Genomic DNA, 14825 nt, shown 5'->3' with positions numbered 1-14825 from the left:
GCTTCCTCTGTGCTAGGTGCTATAATGGGACAAAGAACGTGTAGGTGCCTGCTCTGCTTTCATGAGGAAAATAGTAAAAACATAAACTTTTAAGACAACTACCGAGTGTGACAACTGCTGAGAAGAAGAATAATTTCTGATAATAAATTAGTGATAAAGAGAATGTCAAAGGATTTGATACAAAAATATGAAGATTTCAGAGAATTCTCTGTAGCCCAGTGGATAATGATGAAAGTCCCACAGAAGAAATCAGCACATCAGGGCAACAAAGAAGAAACAGAGCTGAGCAGGACCTGGAGAGCTTTCCTGAAATTTCTGAAACCTTCTCAGTAAGAGATTAATGAAACTATTCGTTGGATAGCCTTAGTTATATAATTCTTATTGTGTCATTTGCAGTTTGCTTTCTATTCATTCGTGCTTTAATTACTTGTCAATGTGTATTTAGTTTCCACTTCATGATGTAAGTTATTTCTCAACAATACTATTTTTATAGAGCCCTTAATTGAACAACTCATGGTTGATTGATTGATTCAGCACTTATATGCCAAGCAACATGCTAAGAATATACACATAAGTAGGACATATAAGTTTCTGTACCTTTATGGATCTTATAATCTAGAGATTGCACATAATTAAAATGCAATTTTACTACTTCTATTATATGGCTTCCTGTAGGGAGTGTTGTCTTGAAGGCCTCAAAAGAAAAAGTTATACTGGCAAAATGATGATATTGGTGAGATATGAAATCATGCTTCAAGAAGAAAACCAGGATGTGTGAAGGCCCCAAAGCAAGTGGACAAGGCATATTCTTGAAATATGAGTAGTATAATCTACCTACTGCCTAAGGTTGAATGATTAGGGGTTTAGGGATAGGAAAATAGGTTGAATGAAGGGTTCTGCCATGCTTAGTTTGAACTTTATCCCAAAGACAATAGGAAATTGAGAAATCAAGCAGGAAAATTAACTCAACCATTTTAAAATTTAGAAACAGTATTTTTGTAGTAGGGGTAAATACCTAGTAGCAAGAGGTCCAACTGGAAAACTGGAGAAATTGTTGGTCATTTTTTGGTGTCACGGTACACAAATTTTATTTTAAAAATATCACTGTCATTTACAACCTATAGGGCTCTCTACAGCTACAGTTAATAAAGTATTAGCTGTTACATAGCCAGACTCTGGGAAAACTGTCCTCTAGGAGAAGAAGCATGGACACACAAGTAAGTCACACCAGAAAATTTCTCCCTAACAAGATGTTTTTCTCATGCGCTTTTGAAAGATGAACACCTCAAGTGAGTATATTGCAATGTGATACAATATAAGATGTGACATTTTAAGACTAGCCTTGGTGAGAGCATTTAAAAAGTCTCCCTGGTTGCTGTGTTAGAATGAGTAAAGATGGCATGGAAGTTGTTTTCAATAAAATTATCAGCCACCCCCAAACTTTCACTATGGAAATCTGACATATGGATAAAAAATAATTAAAACAGATATTGAAAATAAGAATATCAATAATAGCTAACACTGTGCCAAGGACTTCACCTACGTGTTCTCTTTTAATTCTCATGATAACCTTTGGCAAAGATTTATCTTTAGACCTATTTTAAAATTAGAAAACACAGACTATTTGGAATAACGGAAAAAATATTTGAAGCCATGAGACGCTGAGAGATGCGGACACTATTTCTGTTCTCCTAGGCCACGTGCAAAGTTTGTGATTAAGTTATGGCCACCACTCCCCCCAATTCCACGCAAGCTTCCAAAATGTCCTGAAAGCGCTCAAATCCAAGCTAGCTCCCCAAGGACAAATCTAGGATGGTCCATTTCTCTTCAGGAAGAGTTTTCTGGGGATCTGATGACACATCTGGGAGGAGCAAGAGTGAGGTGCTGGTGGTACAAGGGCCTATGTACAACACTCATCAAAATGGCCAGCACATCTGGTTGTGGAAATCCTCCCGTGGCTTAAAGATTGTCAGTGTCAGTTATTGTTAGTCTCTTAAGGATTTTTAAGGTTTGGAGGCCAGCAATCATGCAGTTAAATTCTGTAGTCTTCATTTTCTAAATTACCCATTTGATTTAATGACAAGTTATTACTGAAAAAGAGTTTGTATTTACTTGATTAGGTTATTATGGAATTCTATGCATGGGAAAAGAATATGTTCCTGACCTAAATTTGAGATATTCACACACAAAAATAACTGTCTATATACCTGCTACGCTGGTATACACTACATTGTATTTAAAACCAACATACAAGGAAGGTTCTGAAAAGAAAATAGAGCAAGATTTTTCTTTATTTTTCTGTTCTTTGAAAAGGGAAACCAAGAATATTAAAAAGTAAAAGAGGAGCTTCCCTGGTGGCGCAGTGGTTAAGAACCCGCCTGCTGATGCAGGGGACACGGGTTCGAGCCCTGGACCAGGAAGATCCCACATGCCGCGGAGCAACTAAACCCGCGAGCCACCACTACTGAGCCTGCGCTCTAGAGCCTGCGAGCCACAACTACTGAAGCCCGCGTACCTAGAGCCGGTGCTCCGCAACAAGAGAAGCCACCGCAATGAGAAGGTCACGCACTGCAACGAAGAGTAGCCCCTGCTTGCCGCAACTAGAGAAAGCCCGTGCTCAGCAACAAAGACCCAATGCAGCCAAAAATAAATAGATAATTTTTTTAAAATCTATAAAAAAAATTTTTTTAAAAATCTATTAAAATAATCTAAAAAAAAAAGTAACCAAATACTAACATCATGGTGTCACATAAAGATGCTGGCCTGGATTCTTCAATGCATTATTATGTATACTCTTTCTCTGCCTAGGATATTTTCCCTCCCCTGTTTTCTTGGCCTGGTTCTATTCATCCTTGAAGTCTCAGCATAAGCTCCCCTCAGGGGAGCTTTGCTTGCCTTGCAGATTTTGCTATATGGCCTTGTTTTATGTTCTTATTGAAAGCTACAATTTTCCTTTATACTGTATAAATCTAATTAAGTAGTTATTCATGCAAGTATTAGTTTAATACTCTGCTTTCTTGTTGAACTATAAGTTCCATCTGTGCAGGGACCATGTCTGAGTAGTATTCCATTGTATATTTATGCCACATTTTCTTTATCCATTCATCTCTTGATGGCCACTTAGGTTGATTCCATATCTTGGTAATTATAAATAATGTTGCTATGAATACTGCGGTGCATGTATCTTTTCAAGTTAGCGTGTGTGTGTTTTTTTTAATAGAAAATATTTCTTATGTGAGCTTTCCATATGGGTTGTTGATGTCCAATCTGGCTTCTGGCTTGGACAAGAGAATTGTACAGTGTCTGCTACGTTGTTCTCAGGCTAAGGGGCTAAGTTCTCAGTGTGCCTGTTGAGCGTTTCAGATATAGAAAGTTACTGAGGATGTAAAAACCTTTGTAGAAATGAAATGCACAGAAACTCTAACCATGAACAATCCTGACACCACATGAGGCACACTTAAGAAAGGGACTTTCTTTGGAATGTGAGAAGAAACAAAGTTAAATGAAGATGGGAGCAGCATTGCTCACAGAAGTGAGATCAAACACTCCATAGAAAATACATGTTACGGTGCAATTGCCCTCTGGGAGTTACAGGATTATGAAAGTCTAACTTAATTAAGGGAGAAAATAGGTCACATTTAACAACCACATACATGACACATCATTTTGATTATATAGAAAAACTGAAGAGGAGAGAAAAATTAAGAAATCAGAAATACAAGAGAGTCAACCATGGAATGCAGCAATCTCTTCTCCTCCATCTATGTCAGGTATATGTTTTGATTTTGTATATATAAAAATTTCACCATTCTTCTAACTTCCCTCTTTGAAAACACTCACAGTATACTTGAAAAAGAAATTTCAGATGTGAAAAGAAAGAGAAACAAAATGACCCAATGAAAATTTTTTTAAAAAACTGAATTAAGAGGTAATAAATATTCTTCTCATAAAAATATACCTTGCACTTACTTTCCTTTCTCCCCCTTGTGTTATCAAATGACAGGTAATCAGGTACTTGTGAAACCTGCATGAAATCTTCCCGGTTTCAGGGCTCAAAGTCCCTGTGAGGTCGAGCTAATTACAGGTACATTTCTTCTGCAAGGCAGTCACACTCTGTTGAAGGCACAATTAATAATTGAACAAAGCTAGCTGGGGTTTTTTGCTCATATGGCTAAGGGTTGTAGTAGCTTTGCTGTCACACAGGGAGCAGAGCCTCTTCATTGGGTGTCTCCATGAAAGGCTTAGCATTATAGGCCGAAAAGGATCACCCCCGTTTCCAAATTTTGAAAAGAATAAAAAACACACATAAAACAAAAAATCCTGGTTTCCTGTATAGCAGTAAAGGCAGATTCTCTCTCCTGTCCTCAGGAATATGATTATGATCAGGTGGTTATTTAGGTCAGATGTGAAAGAGATGAAAGAGTAGGCTTGGGAATTAATACCTGTTGTAGACAGAATTGGAGTCTGCCCTTGAGTCTGTGAATGCAGCAGGGAACTAGTTTTGTATGCGCCAGAATAGAATTTGACCCATAGAGAGGGCCTAGATAGAGGATTATAGAAGAATAAAGTTCTTTCCCTTGAGATGTCTTTAGGAATTTAATGGGGGATATCCCCAAAGCCCCATGGAGTCATAGATGAGTGCAGAAAATCCTTGACCTATGCCCCAAGCCATAATCTTGAGCAGGGGTCTGTAAACTATTCTGTAAAGAGCCAGGTAGAAAATATTTTAGGCTTTAGGGGCTAAGCCATATCTGTTGCAACTAGACTTTGCTGTTTTATTAAAAAAAAAAAAAAAAGCATCCATAGACAACGTGTAACTGAATAAGCATGGTTTTGTTTTATTAAAAGTTTATTTATGGGCACTGAAATTTGAATATCATATATTTTTTTGCATGTTAAATAATAGAATTCTTTTGATTTTTTCTAACCATTTAAAAATTGCTCTAAGCTTGTAGGTGGTAAAAATGTGAGGCAGGTTGGATTTGACCCAGGGACTAGTTTTCTGATCCCTAGGCTGACTATTGGGAATCCCTGTGTGTACACCAATTTTTCTAGTTGATTTTGAAGTCCCTAGTGTTCTCTGACTGTATGTAAATGCTGCCTTTATTGTGAAAGATCTAGCTTGTCCTTTGGTCTTTTGATAACTTGAAGCATCATGGATAACCAGGTTATTCAGGGTTCAAACCATATGTTTACTATCGTGAAAAAGTCTACTAGAGTTAGCCATGAAGATCTAAACTCCTAGAACAAGCCTGGGAAGGCCTTGAAACTCCGGTTTGATCTCATTACTTTACTAAACTGAGGGGATAAAAAAGAATATATCTTTAGGTTCAGATCACCAATAGCATTTTTCCCTGAAAAAAAAACACCCAAAACTGTTTACTAGTCAATAGTACACCAAAAGAATAAAGTATTTTTATTAATGCAGTTCATTTCTTGATTATAACTTGAATATAATCTATCTTCCTTCCTTCTTCCATTCTTTTATCTCCACTTATTCCATAAAAAATTGAGATTATAAGTAATATATGTATATAAAGATTTAAATTAATTACAAAAGGTGAGACAATATGAAAATAATGGTAAGAAAACAAGATGAAAGCAAGAGTGTGTCTGTATATGGATTTGATATCATAAAATTCCACACAGTTTATTTAAAATCCACTTCGTTAATGTGTAATTTATATATGATTTCCTCTGTTCTTTCACAGACCAGTCATAAATTTGGCTCTAAATTTGGTAACAGTCAATACGATGAAGGACTCATGATTATTTGTAAAAACTCACTGGGTTCATTTTAAAAAACAAACCATTGTTTAGAGAAAGGACAGTAGAAACATTGAAAACAAAGAGGAGCTTTCTCAAAGTGTCCTTTCAGAGGAAACTATGTAGTACAATTAACCATCTCTCAAAAACAACATTGCAGAAAATGCAATGATTTTAGAGGATATCTTTTATAACAGTGGTCCCCAACCTTTCTGGCAGCAGGGACCAGTTTCGTGGAAGACAATTTTTCCACAGCCTGGGCGAGGGGGGAGGGAAAGTGGGGACAATGGTTCAGATGGTAATGTGAGCAATGGGGAGCGGCAAATGAAACTTCGCTCACTCGCCCACCACTCACCTCCCGCTGTGTGGGCTGGCTCCTAACAGACCGCGGACCAGTTGCAGTCTGCGGCCCAGTGGTTCGGGACCCCTGTTTTGTAACATCCTTAAATATGTGCCCCAAACTTTTATACCAAATAGTCATTTAGTAAAAGCACTTCTACATGGGAAAGGTCTAGGTGTTGTGGTATTGAGGGTTAATATAATTCCATTCAAGGAGAATGTGCTCTGGAGGTTTAATTTAATCCAGGGGAAATGTATATGATATCCAGATAATATATTATCTGATATTCACACTTCAGATAAGCCTGCATATGTATTTTTTTCCATGTGAGGTTTAAGATGGGAATGAGAGGATATGAGTTTGAGGTTGATCCCCCAAATAAGTGCTTCATTTGTTGCTTTTATATATCATCAATAAATGACAAGCTGCATACATTAACAATAGAATGGGTTTTGAGTGACATTGTCTTAAGAAAATAGAAGCCTCTAATAAGAATAGCTGCCTCAATAAAAGACCATTCCATAGGTTAGTGCAAACTTCACCTGATAAATTAATTTGAGGGCTAATATGAAAGGGAGGCCCATATTCTCACACCACAAAATACAAAATATTTAAAGATGCTACAACCAAACACTACCCTGGCCTGGCCTTTTAGAAGTATCTCGGGATAGCTCCCATTGCCTATCTAGCTTTGCACAACAAGTTTTCATGGTGTTCATTTCAGAATTAATATGTTATAAACTAGATGTCTAGATTTTATACGAGAAAACTTTAAAAGAATATCAGATATAAATCAGTTAAATGTTGGGGGTTAGCTACCAAAATAAATGACATTTTATAAGAATAATTGATCCATAGTTCCTCTTTCTGGAAAAACTAAATAGCAGGCCCCATTCTACAAATACTGTGTCATTCACAAAGGCATGGTTTTGTATATAAGAAAATTTCATCTGTCGAGTAGGGGAGGATGCATGCAGTTAATACTAAATAATTTGGTAAAGTATTTAAATGAAGCTCAAAAGGCAGCAGAACCTCAGAACCCGGTTATAGTGGGAGGAGGAGGGGAGAATGCAGAAGACATTCCTGAGAAATGATTTTCTGACTTTTACTGAATTAGCATCCATAGCTGGGGATCCATAATGAGCTCATGAAGTTTAGTCCATGCCTGGTGCCCCTCCACAGAGCCAGATGCTAAGGATAGGATATTAGAAGTCACAAACAATTTTGTATTATCCCTAAAAGATTTCATCACAAGGTGCTACATATAAGGAAACTATATTTAAAAGCAAAACAAAACAAAAAGACATACAAAGAGCTATGGAAATTTAATCCATACAAAATATTGCTCCAAGACATTCAGGCACCAACCTGGCATATATTTCAGACACAATACTAAGTCATTTAATGCATTTGATGCTTCTATATTTGTTGCCTTGAGGAAGTGTTCTATTGAAAAATATCATATATAAATCATCAAATATATATATATATTTTTTCCCCCCATGGTTGTAGACTTTATAGAGATGGATACATTAGCCAAGACCAGAGATGACCCTAAACAAGTCCTATGTCACTACTGTAATAGTGTTTTAATAACAATATACATGCTTGCCTTTTGGATCCAATGGAATCACAGAAACATGAGGATATTCTAAATAGTGTATGACATCTGGGGGACTGGAAGGTTGCTTACCAGTTGGTGTAAGGTGTCTCCAGGTGATAACAGGTTCAGGACGGCCATTGGCCATGCAGACCAGGGTCACGTTGCTGCCCTCATTCACAGTGACATCCGAGGAAATGTTGGAGATCTTTGGTGGAACTGTAAAGACAAAAGCAAATGGAATATGTAAGCATGTCAGTAAAAGCAGGTTTCCAGTACTGGTTCATGCAACAGGAAGTGGCAAATTCAAGCGAAGTGCTTTTCTGACTTAAACCATTTGAATTTTTGTATTAAGAACTCTGGGTGCTTTTGGACATCCTTACAGACTTAGTGAGCAGATGAAAAGCATGGTTCTTACTATAAGGTGAGAATCTCTCCACTATGGTCAAGTGCTGTAGGAAGTATGCAGAGTAACATAATGAAAATGTCTTAGCTCTTTTCTGATTACAATGGACCTTATTTGGTTATTAGAGAACATGCACACTTATACACATTAAGAATAAATTTTCTTATCACTAAATGTTACCGACATTTATGTTCTTATGTGTATAAAATGATTATAGCCCACTATTTACTCCAAATGTCAGGAAAAGAAAAGGAGTGCTATTTAATGTCGGATTGCAGAGTTGTGTCATAAAGATGCAGTAATACCTTGTTGCTTATAATCTAGCCACAAAAGGAAACACTTGGTTAATCACTACAAGAGAAAACCTCTAAATATCATCTTGGTGTGTGACAGGCCTGATGATGTACCTTAGAGCTTAAAAATGGAATTAATGAGGCCTATGTCACAGACAGGTAGACTTTATAAAAATACTACTATTACTCCTAATACTATTACCACCACTACTACTAACACTTTAATAATAGCTAACTTTAAGCATTTACTATACATAAGACCTTATGTAGATTACTTTATAAGGACTGTATTATCTCAATAACTCCTTATAATAAGGAAATAATACCCTATGAGGATTTTATTTATGGGTGGAAAACTAAGTTATAGTTACAGGCTAGGTGAGAAACAGAAAACAGATTTGAATCTAAAAAGACTCCAGGGCCCAAGCTCTTAAGCCCTACTTGAATGAATCTTCCATCTTCACAATCCAGGCTACCAGATGGCCAAAAATGACAGAAATTACTTCTCCGTGATATGAGAAATGAGTCCCCAAGGGCTAGCTGCACTGCCGTCTGACTTCCTTCATTAGTGTTCTGGGTGGCAACATTAGATCTCACACTGGTGGGCTTAAGTGGAAAGTGAATTACTTACAAATTTCATCACAGAGGTTATGCACTGATTACAAATTGCAGAGTTTATGCTTTGACTGTGATTTTCCTTTTTTTTTTAACTCTTAGCTGCTTATGCTGTCTCTGAAAAACTATGTGTCAGGGGAGGGAGGAAGACAAGAGAGCATGAAGTATTTCAATAATAAAAAGAACTCTTATTTTTTCTCACTCTTCCTGCCCATTATAGACTCTGTGCAATGACAAATTAAACAGGAACATTTTCTGCTTGTAGAGGCAGCTGCCTGACAAATGTATTATCCCTGCAGATCCCCGTTGGCAGTTATTGATGGTACCTGGGCAGCTGACCAGGTCAGAGTGCCACAAGGAGGAAGTGGGAGGAGGATCCTCTTGACCTTGTCATTCTTCTCACAGTGACATCTGATATGGCCTCCGGGTAGGAACTAGTGATTCCAAATCAAACCCAATGGCAGAAATAGAATGTAGTTGATTCCTGTCACTTAGCAACTTCTATTTGTAGAGTTTCTGTTTCCCCTTTGGGTTCAGAGTAGTTTTCTCATATTCATACACTGACTTACAATATACCCTCCCGGACTTTTACAGTGAGGACCTGAAAGGTTATATCCATTTAATAGGGAAGAATATGAGGCACAGAGTGGATCACGTGGATTATCAAGGGTGATCACATCACGAAATATGGCTAGGCTTAGAACCCAGAGCTCCTGAATGTACAATTGTTCTACCGTTTAATATTAACAGTTTTTAATTCCCAGTCGAGTAAGCCATGGCTCTGAACATGTCCAAAAACACCTACAATACAACCTATGATCGTGTTTGAGAACAAGACTTGGACATCCTAGGTACCTCCCTCAACAATCTAAGACCTGTAACAGGAAGCTATATAGTAATTGTAAAAGCTCACGTCACTCAATTCGAAGTTTATTCTGAACTCCAAGACAGGACATAGAGTAGAGAAAAGAAACACAGATGTGTTCTGATTTAAAAAAAAAAAAAAGTGGAGGGGGAAAGATTCCATATCCCTAGTATACAAACATGTAAATTTACAAAATAGAAAAAAAATCTCCAATGGCCAAGATCTGAGAGAGTTATTATCTATGATAAAAGTTACTCATATTGCCTCTCCTTTATAGGCGGAATATATATGTACTAAGGACTTTGATCTTACATGGCACACAAGTAAGGTCACTTGCTCAATATTACACAGACAGGTAGTAATAAAATTGGGAATAAAATCTAGAATAATTAGCTACAGGGCTATGCTTTGGCCACCAAACTATATTCTTTCTCCTAATTAAGGACAGTATATTCAGGTCCTGAATCTCAGACACTGGAGATACACAAAGTGTTTGTGTTGAACAGTTAGAAATGCAATCATGTTGACACTGTATCCCACCTTCCTCTGGGTCACTAACCAGTAGTTTCACTCCATCATTTATCTTCCTACTTTATTGTACTTTGTTATCAGCTTCTTGCCATAAGCATTTATATATGATGTAGCCTTTTTGCTCTAGAAAGAAATCCCTCCCCAAATCCCACCTTACATTCTTATTTACTTTTAACTTCTCTATCTCCAAATTTTTGAAGGAATTGTTCTATACCATGTCTTCATTTCCCATTCACACTCCAACCTTCAGTGCAATCTGCATTCTCTCATTAACCTCCAAAGAAACTGCTCTCAAGAGGCTCACCAACTTGTTTGAACCATACTGTTTTCAGGTCCAACGAAAATTTTTGTTATTATTCCTATTTTTCACTGAAGTAGTTGACTTTGTTGACCGGAACCTCATTCTTCCTTTCCTTAGTTTCTAGGTCACAAACTCAACTGCTTTTCCTCTTACCCTTCTGGCCAACCTTCCAAGTTTAACTTTTGGTCTTATCTTGTCCCCTTCCTTAAACATCTGAAGGTTTGATCACTGTCTTCTTTTTAAATATTATTCACTGTGATCACTCACTACTCATCTACTCTTGAGCTTCAGAAGCTAATGTCATGCTATTGATGACTCCCAAATCAGTAACTTCAGCCCATATTTTTCTCATGACCTTTATATCGGCACTTTCAATGAACCAACTATTCTACGTCTCCACTGAATGTCTCACAGAAATCCAGGATCCAACATACTCAGGGGTCATCATCTTCCTTCCCACAGAGAACCTGTAATCTTGTGATCACTTTCTCAGTAATGGTGTTCCCATGAAAACAGTTGCCCAAACCAAAAAAGAAGTTTATCTCCCTCGACAGCTCTCTCTCCTTTACTGCCCCCATATAAAATGGATCCCCAAATTCTACGGTTTATGACTTTTAAATATCTCTTAGATTCATTTATCACTCTCAATTCCTCTCTCAATTCCTATTCCTACTAGCCTTGTTCCAACCATCAACATCTCTTTTTATTTTTTTTTGCCTGAATTACCGCAAAAGCATTACAACTAGTTTCTTTGCCTCTAGTCTTCTTCTCTCCAAGCTCACTGTCATTCATTCACCATACTGCAATCAGAATTTTCCCCCTAAATTGCAAATATGAATATGGTATCCTCTGATTAATCTCATTGCCCTCAAAATAAAAACTTCTTAATATGGCTTAATAGGTCATTCATGGTTAGCCCCTGCTTCTCTCTCCTGCCTTATTTCCTATTCCCTTTGTGTTGCATCATCCAGTCAGGTCAAACAACTTTTGATTCCTGTAATATACTATCTTTGTTTACTCCCAGGCATTTAAAATTCTATCTTTTTCTACATGGAATGTCTTCTTTCAACTCTTCATGTGACTCTTCCATTTCCTCCTTCAGGTCTCAACTTGTCAGCTGTTTTCTCACTTTTTGCAGGAAGACTGTCCTGTCATCCCCCACCTACCCCCAACCCCACTCCTGATAACATACTGGGTGCCCCTCCTGTGTTCTAACACTGTACCCTGTATTTCTCCACACAGCACTGGACCATAATTGCTGGATTATTTACCTATGCCTGTCACTAAACTGAAAGAGGCAGACAGGAAGGTCTTTGTTTTCTTGACCACTGAATCTTACAGAACACAGTACTTGGAATATGGTAGTGCTCAGTGTGTTTGAAAAAAGAAATGAATGAAATTTTTCTCTCCAACTCTTTTCTGAGCTCAAAGAAGTCATCTCATTAAATTTTTGTCACAAAGGAGCAAGCTTTTATTCTGAACCAGTAAAACACTTTTATCAATATTTCTTTAGTTACCCATCTAGTCATCTATTTCACTATCAACTTTGACTCAATTAAAAAAAAAATTGAGGACGAGGGGAAGATGGCGGAAGAGTAAGACACCTTCCTCCCCACAGATACAACAGAAATACATCTACACGTGGAACAACTCCTACAGAACAACTACTGAACGCTGGCAGAAGACCTCAGACCTCCCAAAAGGCAAGCCACTCCCCACGTACCTGGGTAGGGCAAAAGAAAAAAGAATAAACTGAGACAAAAGGATAGGGACGGGACCGGTACCAGTGGGAGGGAACCGGGAAGGAGGAAAGGTTTCCACACACTAGGAAGCCCCTTCGCGGGCGGAGACTGTGGGTGGTGCAGGGGGAAAGCTTCGGAGCCGCGGAGGACAGCACAGCAACAGGGTTGCGGAGGACAAAGCGGGGAGATTCCCGCACAGAGGATCAGGGCCGACCGGCACTCACTAGCCTGAGAGGCTTGTCTGCTCACTCACCAGGGAGTGAGGCTGAGGAGCTGAGGCTCGGGCTTTGGTCGGAGCGCAGGGAGAGGACTAGGGTTGGTGGCATGAACACAGCCTGCAGGGGGTTAGTGCGCCACGGCTAGCCGGGAGGGAGCCCAGGGAAAAGTCTGGACCTGCCGAAGAGGCAAGAGACTTTTTCTTCCCTCTTTGTTTCCTGGTGCGCGAGGAGAGGGGATTAAGAGTGCTGCTTAAAGGAGCTCCAGAGACAGGCGCGAGCCGCGGCTAAAAGCACGGACCCCAGAGACCAGCATGAGATGCTAAGGCTGCTGCTGCCGCCACCAAGAAGCCTGTGTGCGAGCACAGGTCACTATCCACACCCCCCTTCCGGGGAGCCTGGGCAGCCCGCCACTGCCAGGGTCCCGGGATCCAGGGACAACTCCCCCGGGAGAACGCACAGCGCGCCTCAGCCTGGTGCAACGTCACGCCGGCCTCTGCCGCCGCAGGCTCGCCCCGCACTCAGTACCCCTCCCTCCCCCTGGCCTGAGTGAGCCAGAGCCCCCGAATCAGCGGCTCCTTTAACCCCGTCTTGTGTGAGTGAAGAACAGACGCCCTCCGGCGACCTACACGCAGAGGTGAGGCCAAATCCAAAGCTGAGCCTTGGGAGCTGTGAGAACAAAGAAGAGAAAGGGAAATCTCTCCCAGCAGCCTCAGAAGCAGCGGATTAAAGCTTCACAATCAACTTGATGTACCCTGCATCTGTGGAATACCTGAATAGACAACGAATCAGCCCAAATTGAGGAGGTGGACTTTGAGAGCAAGATTTATGATTTTTTCCCCTTTTCCTCTTTTTGTGAGTGTGTATATGTATGCTTCTGTGTGAGATTTTGTCTGTATAGCTTTGCTTCCACCATTTGTCCTAGAGTTCTATCCGTCCGGTTTTTTGTTTTCTTTTAAAAAAATTTCTTTTTGTTCTTAATAATTATTTTTTATTTTAATAACTTTATTTTATTTTACTTTATTTTATTTTACTTTATCTTCTTTTCTCTTTCCTTCCTTCTCTCCTTCCTTCCTTCCTCCCTCCCTCCCTTCTTTCCTTCCTTCTTTCTTTCTTTCTTTCTCTCTTTCTCTTTCTTTCTTCCTTCGTTCCTTCCTTCGTTCCTTCCTTCCTTTCTCCCTTTTATTCTGAGCCGTGTGGATGAAAGGCTTTTGGTGCTGCAGCCAGGAGTCAGTGCTGTGCCTCTGAGGTGGGAGAGCCAACTTCAGGACACTGGTCAACAAGACACCTCCCAGCTCCACATAATATCAAATGGCGAAAATCTCCCAGAGATCTCCATCTCAACACCAGCACCCAGCTTCACTCAACGACCAGCAAGCTACAGTGCTGAACACCCTATGCCAAACAACGAGCAAGACAGGAACACAACCCCACCCATTAGCAGAGAGGCTGCCTAAAATCATAATAAGTCCACAGGCACCACAAAACACACCACCAGACGGGGACCTGCCCACCAGAAAGACAAGATCCAGCCTCATCCACCAGAACACAGGCACTAGTCCCCTCCACCAGGAAGCCTACACAACCCACTGAACCAACCTTAGCCACTGGGGAGACACACCAAAAACAACGGGAACTACAGACCTGCAGCCTGCAAAAAGGAGACCCCAAACACAGTAAGATAAGCAAAATGAGAAGACAGAAAAACACACAGCAGATGAAGGAGAAAGATAAAAACCCACCAGACCTAACAAATGAAGAGGAAATAGGCAGTCTACCTTTAAAAGAATTCAGAATAATGATAGTAAAGATGATCCAAAATCTTGGAAACAGAATAGACAAAATGCAATAAACATTTAACAAGGACCTAGAAGAACTAAAGATGAAACAAACAACGATGAACAACAAAATAAATGAAATGAAAAAGACCCTAGACAGGATCAATAGCAGAATAACTGAGGCAGAAGAACGGATAAGTGACCTGGAAGATAAAATAGTGGAAATAACTACTGCAGAGCAGAATAAAGAAAAAAGAGTGCAAAGAACTGAGGACAGTCTCAGAGACCTCTGGGACAACATTAAGTTCACCAACATTCGAATTATAGGGGTTCCAGAAGAAGAAGAGAAAAAGAAAGGGACTGAGAAAATATT

General features: G+C 39.4%; 1 protein-coding gene across 2 annotated transcripts in view; it reads right to left on the bottom strand.

Annotated features, from left to right (window-relative positions):
* LSAMP (limbic system associated membrane protein) overlaps nucleotides 1-14825 on the bottom strand; it is a 637666-nt gene that overhangs the window by 207935 nt on the left and 414906 nt on the right. For both annotated transcript variants that reach the window (XM_065876993.1, XM_065876992.1), the window contains exon 3: nucleotides 7800-7925. In XM_065876993.1, coding sequence (XP_065733065.1) covers nucleotides 7800-7925 — 126 coding nt within the window. The remainder of the gene's footprint in view (nucleotides 1-7799; nucleotides 7926-14825) is intronic.

This window comes from Phocoena phocoena, chromosome 4 (genome assembly GCF_963924675.1).
Source record: "Phocoena phocoena chromosome 4, mPhoPho1.1, whole genome shotgun sequence".
NCBI lineage: Eukaryota > Metazoa > Chordata > Mammalia > Artiodactyla > Phocoenidae > Phocoena > Phocoena phocoena.
The sequence above is the reverse complement of the archived record's forward strand: the minus strand, read 5'-3'. Positions and strand labels throughout refer to the sequence as shown.